Raw genomic sequence first — 25,506 nt, forward strand, 5'->3', positions numbered from 1 at the left:
ACCTGTCTCCTCCTTCTACTCCCCAGATGCCAACTAGCCCTCCACCTTGGCAGACCAACATTCAGCCAGGAGCACAAAGGTCCCTTGTTTCCTCCAGCTTTACAGCTCAGAACCTAACTTCCAAAAACTTAACTTTCTCTTTTAACAAACTGCTAGCAGCTGGAGGTAGGTGCTCAAAAAACAGCCCTGGGCTCACACTCATTTTAGAGAACTTTGTAAAACTTGACAAATATATTTTAAAATATGCTATAACTTATTTTTCTCATCAAGGAGAAAAGAATATTAGGTTTCAATTACTTGAGTAGTCATTGAGAGAAATTAGAAAAGTTAGGCAAGTAAAAATAAAAATAAAACCACTCATAATCCCACCATTACATTATTCTGGAGTTGTCTTTCTTCTATGCATTTATCTACTTTTTAAATGGGATTATTCCCTACTTACGGTTCTATAAATTGCTTTTCTCAAAGTTTACATGTTAGAAGAGCACAGGTTTCTGATGTTTATTTCCAATGATACCTCAGTTTCTTGGCTATACCTGAGTAATCTTTACCAAACTAAGTGCTAGAAGCAGAAAACACTTAAATGTGGGACCATTTTTGCATTTTAGCCTGGTTTTTTAAAAAGTCGGGGACAGAATATGAAGGTTTCTTGCATCCTCCTGCTCACCTAGACCAACAGGGTATGCAGAAACGTTTTGGGACAACTTTGGACTGAACCAAGGCATGAAGACTATGGATGCATTGCCCCACCCAGTGTTGTCTCCAAGCAGAAAGCCTAGGAGGGCTGACTCTATCATAATCTTTAGTGAAGGCCTCTAGAATAGAGCTGTAGGCAAATCCTGACTGTTTACTCTGGTGTGATAGATACCTCCGGGTTCTGTTTATAAATGCCTGGTTAAGAAATGGACCATTTTGGGCTCCTGGGTGGCTCAGTCATTAAGCATCTGCCTTCGGCTCAGGTCATGATCCCAGGGTCCTGGGATCGAGCCCCACATTGGGCTCCCTGCTCAGCGGGAAGCCTGATTCTCCCTTTCCCGCTCCCCCTGCTTGTGTTCACTCTCTCGCTGTCTCTCTCTCTGTCAAATAAATAAATAAAATCTAAAAAAAAAAGGATATTTTAAGGTGATGGGTACTAAGGAGTGCACTTGTGATGAGCAAGGGTGATGTATGGATTACTATATTGTACACTTGAAACTAACATAACACTGTATGTTAACTAACTGGAATTGCCATGAGAGACTATGGACTCTGAGAAACTGAGAGTTCTAGAGGGGAGGGGGGTGGGGGGATAGGTTAGCCTGGTGAGGGGTATTAAAGAGGGCACGTATTGGATGGAGCACTGGGTGTTATATACAAACAATGAATCATGGATCACTACATCAAAAACTAATGATGTATGGTGATATGGTGATTAACATAATAAAATTTTTTAAAAATTAAAACTTAAGAAAAAAAAAGAAATTGACTATTTTAAACGAAATCATCTACTCTTGAAAGAGATGACTAAGAACCAAGCCTGGAAGTTGACTCAAATCCCAGCTCCACCATTTACTAGCTGCGAGGCTGTTTTCGTTATTGCCACAAAAATGCTATATAATAGGAGCGCCTGGGCGTCTCAGTCGGTTAAGCGTCCAACTCTTGATTTCGACTCAGTTGTGATCTCCAGGTCCTGGAATCGAGCCCCGCGTCGGGCCCTGAGCTCAGCACAGAGTCCTTCTCCCTCTGCTCCTCCCCCCACGCTCTCTTTCCCTCTCTCTCTCTCTCAAATAAATAAATAAAATCTTTTTTTTAAATGCTACATCACAAATGATCCCGAAGTCAAAGAGTCTCATGGAGTAAATCATTCTCATGGATGTGTAGGCCAGCTATGGACCATGGAACATAGGCAGGGCTGGACCAGGTGTCTCTGCTCCCAGGTGGAGCCCCGGTGGGCTTGGCTAGGGCAGCGCTGCTTCTCACGTATTCATTCCAGGGCTCAGGTTTACAGGGCAGCACCTGCCCAGGGGAGGTTCTTTCCATAGCAATGGTTGAAGTACCAGAGAGTGAACAAAATCAAGTGAAGTGTCTTATGATCTAGGTTTGGGACTAGTACTGTCACTTCTGCCCATATCCACGGGCCAAAACAAATCATCTGGCCTCATCCTGAGTCAAAGACGAGGGAGGGGGGTATATTGGCCCACCACCGTCCTGTACGAAGCCCAAGACAATCGCCTGCCTAGCCCTCTGGCTTCATATTGTGCTCCTACCTCCCTTGTCAGCGATGCTCCAGAGACCACAGTCTCCTGACCCCTCTTCAAAGTGCCAAATGCACTCCTGCCTCAGGGCCTTGGCACACCCTGCCACTCTCTCCGATCCTTTCTCATTCAAGATGCAATGTGTCAGCCGGTAGGTTTAATTCCTTTTAAATTCCCTATCTCTCCAATAGACCCTAAAATCCCACAAGGGCAATGATCATGCCTGTTCTGTTCACAAATATATATACCCAGGGCCCACTGCCACCCCATCGATGACCAACACAAATTTAAGTTGATAAATGAATAGCTACCACTTATTGGATATTTCTTGTATCCCAGGCACTATGCTGAGTGTCACAGCAACAAAATTATAACCACACTCATGTGCAAAAAATTGAAACGTCATCTCTTTTCTTACCAAACTTACCTTCAAGCCCCCTCTTTGCCGAATGGCAGAGTCTGAAACATAAGGGTAGGCCCAGAAACTTCCCAGTCGCAGGTGTGATGGCCAGATGACATTTGGCTCAAGACACCCTTGGGAAGATGCCCCCGTAGGGGCCTGAGTCTTTAAACTTCCTCAGCTTTAACAAGAAGACGTCAACTGACACCCACCTCTGCTCAGGCCTGAGGGCTGCGTTTTCAGCAAGCCCCAGATACTCGACTCCGGACACTCCAGGCAAATTTCAGCTTTCTGCCACCTGATGCTTATCAAAAGCAGGAAGGTCTGTGATTTCCACTCAGTCATTTGGGGAGGGGAAGAACTAAAGCTCAGGCCTCCAAACTGGGACCTGCACAGTTCTTTAGCCCAACATACAGCCATCTGGAAGCATCTTTTTTTAAGGCAAAATACATTCTAGCTTCAACCAGGAATAATTAAATTGCAATATGCTCCAGATCTGTGTTTTTTGCCTAATGAGAAAAGTAATTACAGCTGTGGCCTTGGGCGGACCTGGACACACCAGCGGTACCACGCCTGGAAAACTGACCTTCGTTCATGTTGCGTTTCACAGTAAACAGCTCAGGAATGTGCTGGAACTGTTACTGGTTATGTTGCACTTGACAAGCAGGCCAGGTGTTTAGCGGTAGTCTCCAGATAGTTGGGAGAGGTGAGGAGGATGGGGAGTGAGGGAGAGACAGAGCACATCATGGGCAAGACAAGGTCCTGGAAGAACCCCCCCACCCCCCGCCATCAGTACCAACAATTGCTGAGAACCTCGTGGGACCTGGTGGGGGGGGGGAGGGGGCCTGTCTCAAGGGCTGTATGTGCCCCATCCTGTGTGGTAAATTCTACCCCTGACTCACATTCATAGGACTTCAGTCCTATTTACCTGCCAAGCGTCTGGCAGGACCCTTCCTTCCAGCCCATGTGACGCCATGTGACCACCATGCAGTTTCCATCCAGAGATAGTGAAGGTAAGTTATGTGCCTGTGTGTGCATGTGGTTACTTAATTTTTTTTAAAAGATTTTATTTGTCAGAGAGAGAGAGCACAAGCAGGGGGGTGGGAGAGGGAGAAGCAGACTCCCCGCTGAGCAGGGAGCCCCATGTTGGACTCCATCCCAGGACCCGGAGATCATGACCTGAGCCGAAGGCAGACACTTAACGGACTGAGCCACCCAGGCGTCCCATGCATGTGGTTACTTATGTGTAAGTGTCTGGAGTGAGACAGTTTCGGGCAACCACACAGAGTCCTGGAGCTCTTCCCTTCCAGGTTCACCCACCGCCGCCAGGTGAGCTCACCCTCCCATGCTGGCACTCCGGCCTCCCTGACACTTTCCCCGGGTAACTCCTGTGCTTTCACGCCCCAACCACCCCCATCGCCTCCTGCGAAAATTCCGAAAACTCCACTGAAGACGCAGCTCAGAAACCAGCACCCCTCATTCTCCTGGAATCCCTCTTAGCTGTGCCTTTAAACCTGCTCGGGCAGGTCAGTGAGTTCCCTTTTGTGTTTGCGGCACACAGGCCCCGCCCCCTGCACACAGGCCCCGCCCCCTGCACACAGGCCCCGCCCCCTTGCGGGAGGACTTCTGCCGCATACATTCGTCTTTCATTCGTCTTTCTCCCGCTGGTGGGCCTGCCGGGCGTGCACTGAGGCTCTCTGAACAGTCTCTGTCCTCCCCACAGCAGGCGCACGTGGCATGAAAATTTCCTCCTCGGCACAGGTGTGTGCAGTGCTTATTATCGTGTGAAAGCTACGAGTTGGTGCATCAGGGCATGAAATGCTGTTTTCTTTCTATTTTTACCACCTAACACACGAAAGATTTTACTTACTTACGTTTCTGGTCTGTTTCCCCCATCAGAATATCAGCTTCATGAGGGCAAAGCTTTTTGTCCCTTTTGTTCACGGTGGAACCCTCAACCACTGAGATACAGTGGCAGGTGCATGGTAGACACTGGAAACAAAAACTGTCCAAACTGGGGCGCCTGGGTGGCTCAGTCGGTTAAGCGACTGCCTTCGGCTCAGGTCATGATCCTGGAGTTCTGGGATCGAGTCCCGCATCGGGCTCCCTGCTCAGTGGGGAGTCGGCTTCTCCCTCTGACCCTCCCCCCTCTCATGTACTCCCTCTCTCTCATTCTCTCTCTCTCCAATAAAAATAAATAAAATCTTTAAAAAAAAAAAAAAACTGTCCAAACTGCTACAGTATCCCAGCAGTTCTGGGATTCCCCAAATCAATCACAAAAAAATCCTCTAGAACTCCTGGGGACTTGCCTGCGGCATGCGTGCTACCACCAAGTGGCGGAAGGGGGGTGTCTGACCCTCTGGGTGCGTACACAGCCACATCTTAGAAGTACACTCACTTCTTCCAAGTCTCCTCTTCACGTAGTCTCCCTGGATGTGTGTTTTGGGCTGAATTATGTCTCCCCAAAGTTCATATGTTAAACTCCTAGCCCCAGTACCTCAGAATGTATTTGGAGATACGGTCTTTAAAGAGGTGAGTACAGTAAACATTGTCATGGGGGGAGGGACGCCTTAATTCTTTATGACTGGTATCCAGATAAAAAGAGATTAGGACACAGACCCACATAGAGGAAGACCGTGTGAGGACAAAGGGAGAGGGTAGCTATCTGCAAACCAGGGAGAGAGGCCTCAGAAGAAACCAGCCCGCCAGCACCTTGATCTTGGACTTCGGGCCTCCAAAACTGTGAGAGAGTAAGGTTCAGTTGTTCCAGCTTCCTGGTCTGTGGCACTTTGTTGTGGCAGCCCCGCAAACAAAGACAAGGTAGAAAACCCAAAAGGGACACGTTGTTGTTAAAGATGCCCCAGTTACATGCCGGCCAGGACACTGCTTCGTAAATGATATGCTGTGTCCATCAAGTAAAAAGTGGGGGAAAAAAGAAACAAAGGCACAATGTGTTGACATTTTTTATATTTGGTATTTGTGAGTCTTTTTAAAAAAATTTTTTTCAGGCCATTTTTTTCCTTAAAAAAAAAAAAGCAACCAACAGCAATACTCTGTACAAGTATAACAAACATTAGAAATATGCATCATTCCAAAATAGTTACAAGAAAATTACAGTTTGAGTCTGTATCAACACATCCTGTTCATATGTGCCCCCAAGGGAAAAAAGCTACAGTATGTCGAACACTTGACGGCTACACAGTCTGAAAACTCAGAACTTGGACTTTTGAGGCAAATCAACATCAGTCGCCAAGACTCATTTAGCTCAATAAGCACAACCCAGCACTGCAAAAGAAAACCAGGTTTTTTCATCTCAGATGAAAAGCAAACATGGATCAGCTGCATATTTGGCCCCCATCCCCCAGGAGCCTCTGACTCGATGAAGCCCAAATCCAGTGCAGTCAAATGTGCCAAAGTCCAGGCAGAGGTCACTACGTGCCCAAGGGGAACAGACCCCCAAATGTCATTTTCCACTGGTCCCTGTGTCACCAGGTTTACCTCTGGAGGCAAACGTCCTTGCTCTTGGGAGAAGGTAGCAATGACCCAAATCCCCCAAACCAACTGACCATCAATCTTTCACGGATAACTCATCCCACCCTTGCTGTTTTTCTGTGTGCAACTGGCAAATATTAAAGCAGGGATGATCACACCATCTCCGTGATTCCACTGGACTCCACAACTTTAGTTCACTGTTCCTGGGAGGCTTTGGGACAGGAGCTCAAAAGCCCCTTCTCTTTTCTGTGGCCAACCCCCCGCCCATGTGTCCTTTATATTTACACAAATTATCTTCCCTTTTCAATCACTGTGCTATAAATACCCTCACCACCCCCCAGCGGCCCCAAATCCAGCCCTCTTCAGGATGCAAAGAAGCTTCGTGACCTTCGTCTGACCTGCCATGTGGAATCCAGACCTGTCCACCACAAGCCGCCTTCCCAGGATTGGGAATGACATCTGAGAGTGGCTTGCTAGGGCTGCTGCCCATTTCCCAAACCCGTATCAGGCAGAAGGGAGGAGGGTTTCTGGTTTTTTGTGTGTGTTTTTATACAATAGGTTTACAATTACTGTTGCTTTAACCTTTAAAAGGAATTTTTAGAGCCAAGTCCTTCCCTCTGATTTCTCCATGGCAGGGATGTAGGCAGGGCTGGGCAGACCATCTCTGTTGGACTTGACACCCACACACCCATCCCACTGACTTCCTGACAACTGAAGCAGAGAGGGGTATGGCCCACAGCACTTCTGCCCGGGGCAGGGGCCTCTCGATGCAGTCAGGGAACTCTCCGAGATCTGCGTGCGTCAAGGGGCAGACCAGTGTGAAGGTTTGGAAGCCATCCACCCAAACCTGGCATCACTCAGCAGCATGGCTTCCCTGATGCAGACCTCAAGAGCCGAAGGCCCCCTCTGAAGTCGAGTCCAGAGGGCCCGCCCAGGCCTGTACCACCCATTCCTTTAAGGGCCCGATGCTGAATGAACTGCTTGCCACGAAAGAGAGCAAAGGATTCGGCAAAAAGTGCAATTTCTCTGTGGGAAGGAAGTTCTCCCCAGACGCGACACCGTCACCACCTCTCCTTTTAATCCTTTCAGTACCTCAAAGGGAAAAGGGGGACAAAAGACGTACACGCGCTAAACCTCCGAACTGAATCAAGGGCTTTCGGTTGTGGTTCACCCTTCATAACCCACTAGCATGTCCAGTCAGCTCTCAAAGTGTCAGAGTGAGGAACATGGCAGGGTCAGGAGACGGGCTCCCCCAGGTCAACGGTGACCAGGGCACTCGGAGAAGACCCCGCTCCCGTTTTCACTCGGACACAATGGTCCTAAGTTTACAGCAGGATTTATTACTGTGGAAAATGGCCACAGGATTCCAGGGACTTGGTAATTCCTTCATAAGACCTTATATACTTCGTTGCCTATAGGAGGATAAACACAAAACTTCTTCAAAATATAACCTGAGCCACAATATAAAATAAAAAGAAACAAATCCTTTCATGTTAATGCCTTGAGAAGTTTACAGATTATGTACCAATAAAATAAATCCACGTAAATTCTGAAATTCTTGGTGGATACAACACCTGAAGCAAAAAAAAAAAAAAAAAAAAATTAATCTACATTAAAAAAAATCAAAAGTAATTACAGCAGCAGTATAGTGAAAAGAGGTTTTAAAAATAATTACATCTTTGATACAAATTCAAACTTTGTACACCTCAATTCAAAGGAATGACTGTTTTAAGAGTTTAGTATATATATATACAGTAGATACGGATGTGTGTCACTGCAGATAGACTAAAGCCAGTGGACTCTGAGGGAGGAGGGATTAATCAGACACTGTTTTCACACGGAAGTGTTCACAGATTGCCACGCTTTTAAACAGACACACCCACATATACACGGACACGTGGACACACATAAAATGCCAACCTGAGTAAAACATCACTAAAAACCTAGAGCATCATGAATCACTAAGTCACATATTGCACCTTTAAATAATCCTTCTTACCAAATACAGAAACAAGAAAAAGGATAGAACAGGGACAAGAAAAAGGAGATTATGTCACTGTAGAGTTCCTCTGCTTCCCTCCCCACCCCCCCAGAAATTCTCAAGGTGATACCTGGTTTCCACTCTCACTCAACCAATGGGCTGAAAATGTGGCCAACAGAAGTGTCTTTGGGGAAAAGGGAAGGGGAAAAGGGAAGAAAGAATAGAGCACAAAACAGGGGAGAGGAGAAGTAGAGGGGGAGAGGGAAGCCTCCTCTAGTCAAATGAGAACAGGAATGTTACTGAGAAGGCTGAATCTTGGATACTAAACTACTGTTTAAATATTCCGTATATTCCAATTATGAGATTCAATACAAAAATAGAGATATCTACTGAGTTTCGCCTGTGGAAGCATAATTCAGAAAAGGCACATGTTCAAATAGAAAACCCAGGCAGAAGAGGCACCACGTACCCCTCCCTACATGATAATCATCCACAATTATGTATTTTCCATCAGCTAGGTTCCAAGATACAGTAGGTAAAAATAGACCTCTGATACTTAAAATATATTCAACCCAACACAATCCTGGCTTTAGCATGTGAATCATATAAAATAGTCTTTTTTAAAAAGAATCTGTTTTGAAAAAGAAAAAAAAAATCATAGCTCGCTTTTCCTGGTGTTCCGTAATTCTCTAGAGAAAAAAAAAAAAAACAAAACAAAAAGTGAACTCATCCCATTGGTGATCAGGAATGTCATTGATTAGCTCACCACCTATCCACAGCCCCTGACAGCCCCAACTTCTCATCTGTCATGTCGTACATGTGCAACCTCACACCCTCAAATTAGTTCTAACAAAACAGAACAAAGAATTAAGATATTAGACATATAAAAACATGTCCACATCGGGGCATTTTCCTTTGCTGTGGGTGTGACGGTCTGGGTAACTCCAGAAATGTCTGACTTTGGAATTAGGCGATATAACCATTTGTCTTTCCAAACGCAGTCATGGGTGCAAGGTTTTCATAGATTGTCATTGCGGTTGTGTTCTGGTAGATGAGATCTACTTTTGAGTCCTTCTGGGATCTGATAATATCCAAAACACACTGGTTGAGGAAAACATACTGGTCCTGTAGAAGAGTAAAAGGAGAAAGCAAATGATCAGCAGTCCCAGAGATTATTAGCACCCAAGGCTATTTTCAGATTACCACCATTCCCCCAAACCCATCGACCCCCCAGTGAACAGTTCAAGTTGACGTTTATCAAGAGGCCGCCACATTCTGGTGAAATCTGAAACCACAGAGAGCAAGATTCTCATCATCAATCATTCTTAACCAGAGGGACACACTCCCCACACTTCCCCTCCCCAAGGAGGAGCCCCAGAATCTTGGGAAAGAGCAAAGAATGAATGTGGAGGAAATAATGCACGTGTATATTCAAACAAGAAAAAGTCCAACAAGAATTACTTGGTCAGCGAGCATGTGCGGTATAAGGAGTAAACTGTGATTCTCAACAGAGGGGACGGGTTAAGGGGGATAAGCGGGGTAGAGTTAGGTGCGGACAACCCTCAGGCAAGCTTGTCAGAATCTGCAGGTAGCCATTAAAAAGAGGAAGAGGAAGAAGAGGTATATGCTGATACAAAGATATCCATGATGCTTTAAGAGAAAAAAAAAATCACAGTGCAGCATTACATATAAAACAGGATCCAATTTTTTAAAAATACTCTGTGTTAATATCTAAAATATATAAAGAACCTATACAATTCAACATCAAAAAGAAAAAACAATCTGATTAGAAATTGGGCAGAGGACCTGAATAGACATTTTTCCAAAGAAGATACACAGATGGCCAACAGACCCATGAAAAGATGCTCAATATCGCTCATCATCAGGGAAATGCAATCAAAACCACAATAAGATATCACCTCTCACCTGTCACAATGGCAGGAAAAAAAAAAAAAGACAAAAAACAACAAGTGTTGGCAAGGATGTGGAGAAAAGGGAACACTCGTACACTGTTGGTGGAAATGTAAATTGGTGCAGTCACTGTGGAAAACAGTATGGAGGTTCCTCAAAAAAATTAAAAATAGAAATACCATTATGACCCAGTAATTCCACTACTGGGTATTTACCCAAAGAAAACAAAAACACTAATTGAAAAAGATAGATGCACCCCTATGTTTACTGCAGTATTATTTACAGTAGCCAATATATGGAAGCAACCTAAGCATCCACTGACAGATGAATGGATAAAGAAGATGTGGTATAGATCTACAATGGAATATTACTCAGCCATAAAAAAGAATGAAATCTTGCCATTTGTGACAACATGGATGGATCTAAAGGGTATTATGCTAAGTGAAGTAAGTCAGACAGAGAAAGACAAATATCATAAGATTTCACTTAAACGTAGAATCTAAAAATTGAAACAAACAAATGAAAGGCAGAAACAAACCTATAAATACAGAGAACTGGTGAATGCCATGGGGGGGAGATGGGCAAAATGGGGGAGGGGAGTGGGAGGTACAGGCTTCTAGTTATGGGATGAATAAGCCAAGGGGGTAAAAGGTACAGCATAGAGAATATAATCAATGGTATTGTAATAGCGTTGTATAGTAAGAGATGGTAGCTACACTCGTGGTGAGCATAACTTATCATGCAGACTTGTGGAATCACTATGTTGTACCCCTGAAACTAAAGTAACATTGTGTGTCAACTGTACTAGCCATAAATATACATATATATATATATATATATATATATATACTGTGTGTGTACACATGTATTTTCTACAGATGTACATAAAGAAACCTATAATGAGGGGCGCCTAGGTGGCTCAGTCAGTTAAGCGTCTGCCTTCGGCTCAGGTCATGATCTCAGGTCATGAACCGCAGTCCCTCATCGGGCTCCTTGCTCAGCAGGGAGCCTGCTTCTCCCTCTGCCTGCCACTTCCCCTGCTTGTGCTCTCTCAATCTCTGACAAATAAATGAATAAAATCTTAAAAAAAAAAAAGAAATATTATTTAAAAAAAAAAACAAACCTATAATGATATATACAAACTGTAAGCATTGGCTACCTCTAGGGAGTAGGATTGGGGAAGAAAAAGTAATAGAGAAAAATATATTCCATATAATCCTGTTTTGTTAGATGTTTTAAGATGAACAAGTTTACAGGGTCCCTGGGAGGCTCAGTTGGTTAAGCATTTGACTCTTGATTTCAGCTCAGGTCATGATCTCTACCCTGCATGGGGCTCCACACTGGGGGCATGGAGCCTGCTTAAGATTCTCTCTCTGCCCCTCCCCCTATTCCCCCCCCCAACACCTGCTCACACACACATGCTCTCTCTCTCTCAAAAAATTTTTAAAAATAAAAAATAAAAAGATAAACAAGTTTACATTATTTTCAAACTACAAAAGAAAAGGAACAAGAAAAGAATTTGTAGGCAGGTATAAGATTTCTGTGTTTCTCAAAAGGGGATAAAAGACTGAGTCCTACTCTACATAATTATAGCAGAAAAAAGAAAATCTCTCTTCTGACCAACAAAGAGGTGAATTCCATTCTTTCTACCACAACCGAGCCGCTCACCCCAAAGCACACAATGTACCCAGGCCTCCAGAACATTCCCTGCTAGACTCAAAAACAGAGCCCATATTCATGGAGTTCTAAATTGGTACGGGGAGACAGCCTGATACAAAATTAATATTCTGCTCTCATCCCAGTCAAGGCACATTCACCCCTACAGTATCGAGGAAAGCTATTTCCCAATATATTGTTGAGAACATGACTCGAAAACAATGTTTTTCAGAACATTTCGGGGAAAGCCGAATCCAACAGTCTTACCCAACTGACACTGTAGATATTAAGCATTCATCGTCTCAATTGGCCAGCCCCCCCTATAGCTATGATAATTGACGTTGTGTAATATTTGCTCGGCTGGGTGAGGATAAACAGCCTATTAACACAGCAACATTACGCCATTTCATTCACATCGTTAACATCTGAAGAGTCCATTCATGAGCTTATTTTAAGGATGGTCAGACCTTCTTAGAAACAAAGCATGATAATACCAGCTTTATGAGTTTAAAACCCAGAAGCCAAGTTCAGATTATTTGATGAGTTAGTAACCTCAAGGTAGGGAGTCCTGATATTATCATGGTTTGTACTATTCCGTTGCTGGTATCAGTTGCCACCATCTCGCTAGATCAGATCATTCAATCACACATCAGTTAAGGATGTTAAAGAAATCAGTGTTACTTCACAGCCCAGAGCCAGAAAGATGTAGAAGGGTGAAATCTTTTAACTCAAGTATGTGACATGATGCAACGTTTTAAAAACGGACTGGAAAAGCAGCCTGCCAAACACAGAGCTTGGCCTCACCTCTGTTTGCACCATTAAAGGCCTGTGCATTCGAAGGTCATACACAATCCCATACACATCCACCGTGTTCTCATTCTCTATCTGGTAGATAAGACGATCAATGGCAATGAACGTGCCTGTCCTTCCAACCCCAGCACTGAAGAGAAAAAGAAATGAGCACATCACCATGGGTTACTCTAATGTAAAACTCTCAAATGTCCCCACTGTACATGTATCTTGCTCTCCCCCACTATCAACGCCCAGGATCGTTAAACATTTGCTCAACTGAAATCTTGGCAAGTCGGAAGGCATTAGCTTGGGATTGGGACCCAAACCCTAAAGTTCATTTTGAGTCAAATGCCACAAATAAAACATGTTGCTAGAGCTTCTTGAATCTCAGTTTCGTTCAAGTTACCATAATAACCTAGGATGGCAAGTTTCATCAACTTATTCCCCACAGGACAACAAAGCCTCTCTTTTCTTCTGTCCTAAATTAATTTCTTTAGCTTAAAAGCTAGTGTCTTATTGTTCTCGGGGGGAGGGTAAACTTTTTCTGTAAAGGATCAGATAATAAATATCTTTGGCTTTGCAGACAAAATGGTCTCTTCCTGCCATTATAGCATGAAAGTAACTATAGACAATACATAAACAAATGAGTATGGCTCTGTTCCAATAAAACTTTATTTACAAAAACAGGCAGCCAAAGAGCTTGTGGTGATGGTTTCACAGGAGTATATACCTCCAAACTCATGAACTTGTATACATTAATTTATATGCAGTTTTTGTATGCCAAAAAATATTCATTAATAAATAAATAAAATGAATTAGAACTATGTGTTCCAACTTTGTTAAGTAACAAACCAAAATGCTGAATGAAGAAAGGAGGTTGCAGAATGATGTATATATCATAAAATATGGTAAAAGTTTAAAGCTATATAAAACCCATAGATATATATATGAAATAAAATACAAAAGCACGCAAAGGAATGATTCAGATCCACTTTAGGACCACGTTTAACTGTGTAAGAAGGAGACTGATAAGGAGAGGCTTTATATCTGTAAGATCTTATTAACAAAAAAAATACATGACCTCACGTTATACTTTATTAGATTATTACTCTCTATTTTTGTAAGGTTGAAATATTTTAGTAGAAAATGTTATAAATAAGAAATAAATTACAATACATTGTAGTTTTTAAAAAAATAGAGGCAATCTACCAGATCTGGCCCATGGATTATAGTTTGCCAACCCCTGTTCCAGTCCCTGGTCCCTTATCCAAACCCTTCTTGAATTTGCAAACACCTACTGCATTCCCTTGTATGCCTTCCTTTTCTAATGGGACATTTGAAATGTCACACGCGGAGTGCCATCTGCATACCTGCAATGAACCAGAATGGGTGACTCAGGAGGACTCTGCTTCATGTAGTCACGAACAAGGTACCGAAAGTTGATGAGCAGGTCAGTGGTGTCAGGAACACCGTGGTCCGGCCAGGAGGTGAAATGGAACTGTCGCAGAAGGTGACTCTCACTTGTCTGGATCTAAAAGCCAAGAAAAGAGGTGAGCGTCCGAAAAGGCCAAGTGAAATGGAGCCGTCCCTGGATGCTGAGCTGCGCGGGACGGCTGACAGGTGGCTGAACAGGAGTGGTTACAACTAAGAATTGCAACTTCACATTGGTACAACAGCTGGTAAAGTGCTTGCCCAGACTGTGACGTGCTCATCCAATCCCACAAGATGCCCAAGGAGGAGGGGTTTTTATCCTCCTCTAAAGATTCCGAAAAGGGAAGCGACTCCCCCACACTGAGCTCAGACACAGCACAAGTGCTTCGTCCTCTGACCCTGAGTTCAGACCTTCCTTTCCTACCTACTACAGGTGTCTGCCAGTCATGTACTCACAGTCTTAGAGCTACACCTCCTTAGAGCTTCAGGAAGCCCATCCCTAAGCCCACCTGGGAATGTCATCAACCAAAACACCAAAAATGAATTACACCGATACAGCTCTGATCATAAGAGCCTTTGGGGAAAGAGCTGCCTCACAATCCACATGCCTTCCGGAGAGTCTCATGAAGCAGCAGATAACTTGTGAGCACTAAGTAAGTATTCAGAATTGCAGGAGTCTGAGAAAAGGAACACCCCCCATTAAAAAAAAAAAACACACATCTATGGGCGCCTGGGTGGCTCAGTCATTAAGCGTCTGCCTTCGGCTCAGGTCATAATCCTGGGGTCCTGGGATGGAGCTCCGCATCGGGCTCCCAGCTTATTGGGAAGCCTGCTTCTCCCTCTCCGGCTCCCCTTGCTGGTGTTCCCTCTCTCGCTGTGTCTCTCTGATAAATAAATAAAATCTTAAAAAAAAAAATCTATTTCAACATGAGACAGACAATAGAAAGTGGATCTTGTTGTAACAGAGTTATGATACAGACTGTTTCCTACCACAGACCAAAACAGGTACCACCCAGGCTGGACCATTCCTGTCCCATTTCAGCTGTGCTCATTATGCCCAGCCCTGGACACTGACTTCAGCCTCACACCTACAGCTAGACTGTAGGCATTTCTATCTCCTTTATGAAAGCCACCTTTTGAGGCTTATTTTTTTAACATATATACATTACAAAAGCAGTGCATTCACACTGTTCAAAATATGGAAAAGAGTAGAGAGAAAAGGCAGAGTGAGGGAGCGGGTACTGTGAAATTTCATACACACAAAGGTGACATTCACAAATTTAACCAAAAGTATTCATCCAAAGAAGGAAAGCAGCTGTGTGAGATGAGCGGACAGGCAGGGGTAGGGGGAGGTCAGACTTTTCAGCATTATCTCTGTAGAGGGGCCAGGGGGCTCAGGTTAGGGGTGACAGTCAAAAGAAACTTTTAGTTCTATCTGCTGTGGAAGTTCCCACTTTTTTCTTTTTTTAAAGATTTTATTTATTTAGTCAATCAGAGAAAGACATGTATCATATGACCTCACTGATACGAGGAATTCTTAATCTCAGGAAACAAACTGAGGGTTGCTGGAGTGGTGGGGGGTGGGAGGGATGGGGCGGCTGGGTGATAGACACTGGGGAGGGTATGTGCTATGGTGAGCTCTGTGAATTGTGCAAGACTGTTGAATCATAGATCTGTACCTCTGAAACAAATAATGCAATATATGTTAAGGAAAAAAAAAAGACGATAGCAGGAGGGGAAGAATGAAGGGGGGGAAATCGGAGGGGGAGACGAACCATGAGAGACGATGGACTCTGAAAAACAAACTGAGGGTTCTAGAGGGGAGGGGGGTGGGAGGATGGGTTAGCCTGGTGATGGGTATTAAAGAGGGCACATTCTGCATGGAGCACTGGGTGTTATGCACAAACAATGAATCATGGAACACTACATCGAAAACTAATGATGTAATGTATGGTGATTAACATAACAATAAAAAATTAAATATTAAAAAAAAGATTTTATTTATTTGCCAGAGAGAGACACAGTAGGAGAGGGAACACGAGCACGGGGAATGGGAGAGGGAGAAGCAGGCTTCCTGCGGAACAGGGAGCCCGATGCAGGGCTCAATCCCAGGACCCTGGGATCATGACCTGAGCCAAAGGAAGACGCTTAACGACTGAGCCACCCAGGCGCCCCTGTGTTCCCACTTTTAAAAAGGAAAATATATTCATGCATCCTGTGTAATTAAAAAGGAGTCTTAGGGGGGAAAAAAGTAGTATTTTACTAAATGCCATGTGGTATCCTGGAATCATTCGATTCTGGAACAGGAAAGGGCTTTAGTGGAAAATGTGAAATCCAAACGAAGTCTGGAGTTTAGTTAACAAAAATGATAACATCGGGGCGCCTGGGTGGCTCAGTTGGTTAAGCGACTGCCTTCGGCTCAGGTCATGATCCTGGAGTCCCGGGATCGAGTCCCACATCGGGCTCCCTGCTCAGCGGGGGGTCTGCTTCTCCCTCTGACCCTCCCTCCTCTCATGTGCTCTCTCTCATTCTCTCTCTCTCAAATAAATAAATAAAATCTTTAAAAAAAAAAAATGATAACATCGTGGTAATTTTGTTTAAATGATGTGGACAAATCCACCCACGATCCCCCCTCCCGCAAGGGGATTCCCCTCCCCAAGCACTGAAAGCAACTGAGGATAATCCGGTCTGTTTAAAATGGGTGAAATCTATAGAAATAAGCATATTTTGAGGGTTTCTCAAGCACTGTAACTGCATCAGTGTGTGTTAACAGCTTTCACAGTACCTCCAGGGGAGGAATTGAAATATTAATTGAAGCCAGGACCTCTGAGACAGCAATCAGTAAAGAATTAACACTTAATATACTATCCTGTATCCATAACTTATGGACTCCTCAAGGATCATTCTTGTAAATGAGAACCTAACCCACCAACCCCCCATAAAAGTCAACTCCATTGAATCTACTCCCAGGCTTTTCTTTGGTGCATTATTCGCAATATGCATAAAATTTTGTCTCCTGGTATGTTTCACTTAATTGCAATCTCATGTCTCCCCTTGGTAATTACGCATTCTACGCAGCCATCACTTCTAATAGCTAAATAATGATACACTGACTAGATAACCTATAGTTTAGTTATCTATTCTCCGAAAGCTAGATATTTGAACGGGCCCCAAATCTTCCCTCCATTATAAATAATGCTGAGATTCCTCTTTGTGAATAGTAAGTCTTGTCCTATATTTCAGATTATTTCTTTAGGACAGACTCTCAAACGTGGAACCACCAGATCAAACGAGAATGGTCATTTTTATATTTTTGATATAAACAGCAAAGGGTTATACCAATTTACATGCCCACCAAAAGATATCAATGTAGCTTCATTGCCTCTATTTCTAAACACCCTTAAGAAAAAGGACACATAGGGCGCCTGGGTGGCTCAGTTGGTTAGGCGGCTGCCTTCAGCTCAGGTCATGATCCTGGAGTCCCGGGATCGAGTCCCGTATCGGGCTCCCTGCTTGGCGGGGAGTCTGCTTCTCCCTCTGACCCTCCTCCCTCTCATGCTCTCTGTCTCTCATTCTCTCTCTCTCTCAAATAAATAAAATCTTTAAAAAAAAAAAAAAAAAGGACACATAATCTGTCTTCCTGCAGTGCCTACATCAGGTAATTGGATTTTTTTTTTTTTTTCAGAACTTTTGGGGGGTGAGGCCATGCGTATATGTCCAGAAATCCTATTAATGTAACTACTCTCATAAACTGCTCCCAACTGCAAATTGCCACTCCTAATGTCAGATCTGCAACCAAATAATCCAAAAGGGCCTCCGTTTATAACAAAAACTCTATAGGATTAACATAAGAATAAAAAAAAAAAGAAAATTAAAAAAAAACTCTATAAACAAGTCCCCTGAAAGTGGAAGTTAACGGTTGCTGCAGCTGAACCATGCTCCCAAGATTCATCTCATTCAGGAATAACGTGCGATTAACAAAAACAAAAACAAAACAAAACAAAACAAAACACCAGACTGATAAAAACAGAGCACAAGCTGGTGGTTGCCAGAGGGGAAGTGGGTCGGGGGATGGGCGAAAGAGGTGAAGGGGACTAAGATGTACAAACTCCCACTTACAAAATATATAAGTCCCAGGGATGAAGGGTACAGCGTAGGGAATAGAGTCAATAATGTAGTCATGACATTGTATGGTGACAGATGGTGACTACACTTACCACAGTGAGCACCGCGTAAAGTATGTAATTGTTGGGTCACTATGTTGTACGCCTGAAACTAACATAATATTATATGTCAACTACACTTTAATGAGGAAAAAAAATAAATAACATGAACTTCCTCTTAAGAAAGTAAAGCTAAGGGGCGCCTGGGTGGCTCAGATGGTTAAGCGTCTGTCTTCAGCTTGGGTCATGATCCCGGGGTCCTGAGATCGAGCCCCGCATCGGGCTCCCTGCTCAGTGGGGAGCCTGCTTCTCCCTTTCCTTCTACTGCACCCCCTGCTTGTGCTCTCTCACTCTCTCTATAAAATAAAGAAATAGAAATCTTTAAAATAAATTAAAAAAACACGTATTTAAAAAAAAAGAAAAAAGTAAAGGTAAGGGTTGCTTTAGAGTGTATGTAGATAGTTTCATTTTGTAAAAAGAGAGCAAAAGTATTTTTTGATGCATAAAAAAAATACTGGTTAATATCAACCTAAAAATATCACCCCCAAACTAATATATGGTCCTCTTATCTGAGACCTATCCATCTGGCCTCTTACTTACATTTTTCACCGTGAAGTCTCTGATGGTCCACTCTGGAAGAACAACTTCTGATGTCATTGCCACCGTTATGTCCCCATAGTCCTGAGCCTGCTTGGAGGGCCAGTACTCCTCACATTTGGTCTAGAATAAAATTGCATTTTTATATAAAAAGTCAGGTCGCACCGTCTGCCATCACTAAAGCCTCCCAAGGGAAACCGGATATTGAAAACTGGTGTCAGAGGCTGGGTGGGCCCTTTAGTTGGGTTCTGTTTGACTCCAAAGATTGTTTTTTTAATTCAGAATTATTGCCAACTCTTTTAAGATTGGGAGGTTTCTCATAAAAATCCAGATTTCTGGCTTCTCTTGAGAACTCAGAAGAGCTAGCCCACCCTGAGCCCCCATTTCTGCATGAAAATGGATTTAGAGCAGAAGAGCCACTGTCCCTTCTCTGAGGACACAGTCCCAGCCAGCTCCCTTTGGCCCCGACAGCAGCCAGCGCACAACTGTCCACCGAACTAAATTCAGACTGACCCATAACCCCATGCAGCTAGAAGAAATGAGGACTTTCCCCGATACTTTTAGACCCACACTAATTACAATACAAACACAGACACCAATAAAGAGAATCAAATTAAATCACTCCGGGTCTTTGATTTCTATAAATCGGTGGGCAGATGTAAACAGAAATAAAAATCAGGAAACATCCGCTCTCCAAGAATATCTGAATCCCTGATTTGGCCAACGACTTAATACACACACACACACACACACACACGTTTTCCCCCCTCCTCCCCCCTTTTCCGAAGCGTGCTCACTGCGGGTGGCTTCCAAACCTGATTATCGGACTCACCCCTGGGAGGTCTGTTTTGCTTTGAAAACAGATGCCCGGACCCCACCTCCAGAGCTTGTGAGTCTAGCTGGGGACGCGTATTTGTTAAAAAAGATCCCAGTTTCTAGACCACTGCTTCCAGAAAGAACACAGGACTTGGAGACACGATGACATGGAGCTGATGCTCTCAGCTCAGCCTCTTCCCAGCTGGGTGTCTGTTGCTACCTTGTGGGCAAGTTCTTAAACTCTCTGAGGCTCTGTTTCCCCATCTATCCAATAATTATAGAGGAGCGTTGTCATAGGGAAGAAATAATATAAATGGAGTAAATTCACTGGCTCCCTTCCCTTTGCACCCAGAGCCAGTAAATCCACTTCTCTCCTGCCTTAAGATAAACAACAACCCATCTAAATTCATCTTCTTCGTGTTCCCCCATTAATTTAACTACATGATTTTCATCTGTCTAACGGATATCTATGAGAATGTTCCATGGGCAAGGCCCTGGGCTCAACGGCACCATAAAGTTTATTTGCATTCATAAACAAAGTTCTTTTGTTTGCGAGACAGCCTGTTCACTGGATGCAAGGAAGTGAAGCAGAACACAAACTTCTGTATCACAAGCCATGTGAAGACGGGAACCACCTGTTACTGCTCATTGTTATCTTTCCCTCTCCCAGCCCCAGCGCCGAGCACAGCACCTTACACATCCTTGGGGCAGGACAGACAGCTGCTAAATTAAAGTGAAATGAAGAATATTAAAAGGGGAGAGCGGAGACTTATCTGGGGAGGAGTCTGAGATCTGGGGTAGAGGAAGGGTTCCAGTGCTAAAAATTAGGTTTGATCACCAAGCTAGTCGAATCGCTCATCTCCCGGATGAAGATGCTGGCTGATTAGAGACACAAAGGGCCCCCATTCCCAGCACTGAGACAACCGGAGCCCCAGGAGCTTTGCGAGGAGCTAACCCCACTCCCGCGACTTGTAACTCTAGCAGCAGTGACCTCGTGAATAGAGAACATTGATGTTTATCCACAAAGGAACGTAACGATAAAATACTTAAAAAAAAAAAAAAGATATGTTTAAACTTTTCTCTTAGAGGAGAAAAAGACAGAAAACAAGTTTTTAAGAATAGAGGTGCTGGTGTTTTGGGGGAGTGTTTTCTTTAAAAAGATAAATGCTGGGCGCCTGGGTGGCTCAGTCGGTTAGGCGACTGCCTTCCGCTCAGGTCATGATCCTGGAGTCCCGGGATCGAGTCCCGCATCGGGCTCCCTGCTCAGCAGGGAGTCTGCTTCTCCCTCTGACCCTCCTCCCTCTTGTGCTCTCTGTCTCTCATTCTCTCTCTCGCAAATAAATAAATAAAATCTTTAAAAAAAATAAAAATAAAAAATATAAATAAATAAAAATAAAAAGATAAGTGCTTAAGATACCCTTTCACCACAGTCAAAATGAATGCATTAATTTTATTTCATAATTTAAATAAAAGATACTTACCCTTCCCTGTTCGACACATTTGGTCAACATAACAATGGCATATACATTTTTCTCCCAAACCATACGCCAGAAATCTTTCAAAGTGTTGGGCAAAGGCCCTTGTGTGGCAATAAAATCTTTCTTGGAATGGTAGCCCTAGAAAATGGAAAGCAACCCAAATTCAGTGTCAAAGACACAAGGAGGAGCCCTGAAGATTTCATTCGAACAAGCGGTGCTCTGAGCTCATCTCTCCCACTTACGGGCATGTAGTTGGCATTGACATAGTCGTCAGCTGAGTGGGTCTGGACGGAAAGCTTGACACGGGAAATATCATCTATGGCATTGAGAGAAAAAAGGTCCTCATTAGAAGCAACTGTGTGAGGAGAGTTACATACAAGAGAGAAAAGTATAAAATGGCAACACAGGGGCTCCTGTCACATCCTGAAGGTGTGACACGTAGCATTTTACGGAGATGACCTTCCTTGACCCTTAGAGTCAGCCCAAGTGACTGGCACAGAGGAGTCAGGCAATTACCCAGCAGAGCTACTCAGCAGCAGAGCCAGGATTCAAACCCAGGCAGCCTGAAGCCAGGGGCCAAGCTCCTCATCATGCCAGACCTCCTTCTTGGACAACACCAGCCTACTGCTGTTAGCATCCTTGGGTGTGTATCATGAGCCACAGGATGCACTGAGCAATTTTATTTATTCCTCAAAACCACCCTACCAGCTTTTGTGTCCATTTTACAAATGAGGAAACTGAGGGTCAGCGAGATGAAGCACTGATGTCTGGTCAAGGGCACTCAGAATTCAAATCTAGTGCCCTTTCCACGAGGGAAAGGTTTGTATACTTTCTCTATTCTCATAAAAATGTCATTACAAAAAGACAGTACTGAATTCAAGAATGAACTGAATATGTAAGACTACTATGGGTGGGAAGATCTAAAACACAAAGTCCTTGTGCTTTCATCTTAAAAATGCACACACAATTTATCAGTTGCGTATAAACACTACAAAAAAAAAAATGCACACACAAGCCTGCCCAACTCAAGAAATGAAATAATAAGGTTAGAATTTCAAATGTCAGGTGGAGAAATCAGCAGAACCACCTGCGTTTCCCTGTCTTTGACTACATACCATCTCATCCTCCCCTGGACAAAATAACACGACAGTTCTAAACTCAGTGACCAACATGAGTTTCAGCCCAAAACTTTCCCAAACCCTGGATCTGAAAATCTCTGCAACATTCACAAGAACAGGCCAATGATCCTGAGTTAACTGTGGATGGGCAGTGCTGAGGCAGATCCCACCAGCCTGATTTTGAAAGCATTTTTCCTGGAACAAGGGTCAATGTCTGCTGTCAATACAAGGAGGGATGGTAGGGGGCATGAAGAGAAAGAAGGCAGAAGCTAAAAAATCCTGAATCTAAACAGAAGTTAATGTTTTAGACCGGAAAAGAAAAACACAGCTTCAAAGAAAAAAGACAATGTCTCTAAATGTCCTCGTGGAAAAATTATCAGCAGAGCCTATAAATTACAGCAAAATCAGAACACAGCTGCAATCTATTGATAACTTCTTCGTGCCCTAATTCCCACCCAAAAGAGAGACCCACAAAGAACTTTCTGTGGAGGAGGGTTTACATGTCATCTCAATGGATGATGTGATAAATAATTCTCATTTTAAACCCAGTTTGTTGTTATCCCCGTCCATTAGGCAGACATTGTTACTTCTCAATATGTGAAGTCAAATACAAGTCATATTTAGCTGTGGAATGCACTCATCAGCCCACCAGAGATGTATCTGGACAAGCAGAAAGCGTTCCTCCCTGCCTGTCCTCCTCCTACTCCCTTCCTTTCCGGAACAATATTAGCTAAAATAAGGGGCTTTAAGATAGAGGGGATAAGAGCACAGACTCTGGCCCTTTCCCTGAAAGAAATGATAGACCAAATCCAAAGCCTGGCCTGCCATGGCCATCTGGGTGGCTCTGGACCAATCACCTAGCTACCCTGTGCCTCATTTTCCTCATCTGCAAAACGAATATTCTACTGCCTACTTCATGAGGTTCTCCTCAGGACTGGATTCAATGCAATATGCCTCAATACAGGGCTTAGCACCCCGCAGGGGACTCAGGAATGACTGTGGACGTGGCTAGTCAGCATCTTGATCCCACTCCCCTCCACTGTTAGAGGTGCAGCGGCCAATGACAGAGGAAAGGGAAGATTGTGTGGAAAAAAACAACTTACAGGGCAGAACATTATTATAGCGATTCTTTCCTCTATTCTCAGCCAGTTCTGCCGCATATTTAGGTAGACTAATTCCAACGAGCTTCAGATCCTGAAAACAAAACAAATGAGTTATCTGTTTATTTAGTGCCCGGATATTACTTACACTGAGCACAGAGCATGACAGAACAAAGTGGGAATGCAGAGGTGTTCGGGGTTAAACTGTGTCCACCAAAAAGATAAGCTGAAGTTCCAATCCCTGGGACCTGGGAATGCAGCCTTGTTGGGAACTTTGGTCTTTGTAGCTGTCATCAAAAGAAGATGAAGTCATCCTGGAGTAGGGTGGGCCCTTCATCAACAGGACTGATGTCCTTGTAAGAGGAGAAGGGACACCAAGATACAGACACACGGGGGGAGCCGGCCATGCTGAGATGAAGGCAGGCAGAGGAGTTAGGCTCCCACAAGTCAGGAATGCCTGGGGCTTCCAGAAGCTGGCCGAAGCCCGGCAGGATCCTCCCCTAGAGGCTCCGGACAAGGCACAGCCCTGCCAACACCTTGATTTTGGACCACTGGCTTCCAGAACTGTGAGAGGATAATTCTCTGTTGCCCGAAGCCCCCCAGTCTGTGGTGCTTTGTGATGGCAGCCCATGGGAACTAACGCAGAGGTTCAACTGCAAGAGAAAGGATAGACGGCAAGAAATCCTTGCCCTCAAGGAGCTTACAACCTGGGAGGGGGGCATAGGCGAAAATAACTAACGTTACAATGAGGCAGAACTAAATAAATGCTGGATATCGGTGACAATCAACACGTCACAGATGAAACAGACCCAAAGACAGAGAATTTACGTCCTCCTGAGCTGTGCTTTGAGTAGGTTGAATGGCGGCCCCCAAAAAAGCAGGCCCACGTCCTAACTCCCGCAACCTGTGGCTGTGAGCTTCTTTTGGAAAAGAGTCTTGGCAGATGGATTTAAGTTGAGAATCTTGAAGACAGGTCATCCCCGATTCTGTGGGTGGGTCTCAAACCCAGTAACAAGTGTGCTCACCCAAGACACCCCTAGGAGAGCCACAGAGGGGAGGAGCAGGCCACAGAGCGGAGACGCAGCCCCAAGCCACAGAACACCGGGAGCCACCCACGTCGGAAGAGGCAAGGAAGGGGTCCCCCCCACCGAGAGCTGGAGGGAGCACTGGTCTGCTGACGCCTGACTTTGGACTTAGTAGAGCCTTTGTTTTAGGCCACCAGTTTGTGGTGATTTGTTATGGCAGCCATAGGAAGCTAATGCAAATGGTGAGGAGATTCGACCGAGGCAGAGACAGCAGTAGCAGAGGTGTGCGGAGGGCGGCAGGGCAGGGCAGGGAGGGCAGCAGGGCAGCATGGGGAGGGCAGCAGGGCAGGGCAGGGAGGGCAGCAGGGCAGCATGGGAGGGCAGCAGGGCAGGGCAGGGAGGGCAGCAGGGCAGCATGGGAGGGCAGCAGGGCAGGGAGGGCAGCAGGGCAGCATGAGGAGGGCAGCAGGGCAGGGCAGGGAGGGCAGCAGGGCGTGTGGGGAGGGCAGCAGGGCAGGGAGGGCAGCGGGCAGCATGGGGAGGGCAGCAGGGCAGGGAGGGCAGCAGGGTGTGTGGGGAGGGCAGCAGGGCAGGGCAGGGAAGGCAGCAGGGCAGCATGGGGAGGGCAGCAGGGCAGGGAGGGCAGCGGGCAGCATGGGAGGGCAGCAGGGCAGGGCAGGGAGGGCAGCAGGGCAGCGTGGGGATGGTGAGTATGCATGGCCGTTCTGAGGGAGGGGCTCCAGGCAGGTGGGGGTGGTAGCACACGGGGACGGAAGCACAGAAACTCCTTCCACAGCACTTCACATAATGCTCAGGAATGGACCTGGGCCACAGCCCCCCATGCCAGACCCCACAGCTGCCCAATTACTCCAGTTAACAGGCCTCAGACTGAAATGCCCAGTTTCTCTCCCTCTCTCTGCATAATCTTCATTTCTCAATGAGATTAAACACACAAACCACCAGCAACAGAGGTACATCTAAGTGCTCCCAGCCCACACGGCCACAGTGAGACCCCTGGGGGACACACAAGAGCTCCTCTCCCCTCTAAGAGCGCCGCCTCTCACCCAGCGCTTTTCCCGTGCAACAAAAATGGGTGGTTTCCCAACTTTCAGGAGACAGGTAAAGCAATTAAAAATACATTATTTACAATCACGTACTTCATATTCTTCCGCAAACCCACAGTTGGAGTCCGCTTGTTGTTTCTTAAAGTAGGCCTCGAAATTCTCCACTTTGATTAACTTGGATCTAAGAAAACAGAACAACTTAGGACTTTTTTACATTCCATAATGTTCACGCTCAAAACAGAAAAATA

The 25,506-nt window shown here is 44.8% G+C and overlaps 1 protein-coding gene across 1 annotated transcript in view; it reads right to left on the minus strand.

Moving 5' to 3' along the window:
* Nucleotides 1-5,588: 5,588 nt before the first annotated feature.
* Nucleotides 5,589-25,506, minus strand: part of PTPRJ (protein tyrosine phosphatase receptor type J) — a 165,656-nt gene continuing 145,738 nt past the window's right edge. The window contains exons 17-24 of the mRNA XM_064576422.1: nt 25,352-25,439; nt 23,173-23,263; nt 21,194-21,267; nt 20,955-21,089; nt 18,661-18,780; nt 13,837-13,997; nt 12,479-12,614; nt 5,589-9,232 (exon numbers count right to left, since the gene is read on the minus strand). Of these exons, the coding sequence (XP_064432492.1) occupies nt 9,074-9,232; nt 12,479-12,614; nt 13,837-13,997; nt 18,661-18,780; nt 20,955-21,089; nt 21,194-21,267; nt 23,173-23,263; nt 25,352-25,439 (964 nt within the window). The 3' untranslated portion in view covers nt 5,589-9,073. The remainder of the gene's footprint in view (nt 9,233-12,478; nt 12,615-13,836; nt 13,998-18,660; nt 18,781-20,954; nt 21,090-21,193; nt 21,268-23,172; nt 23,264-25,351; nt 25,440-25,506) is intronic.

The sequence above is a fragment of the Mirounga angustirostris genome, unplaced genomic scaffold (genome assembly GCF_029215605.1).
Source record: "Mirounga angustirostris isolate CCGP_5_RB_7025 unplaced genomic scaffold, mMirAng1.0.hap1 SCAF_13, whole genome shotgun sequence".
Classification (NCBI taxonomy): Eukaryota; Metazoa; Chordata; class Mammalia; order Carnivora; family Phocidae; genus Mirounga; species Mirounga angustirostris.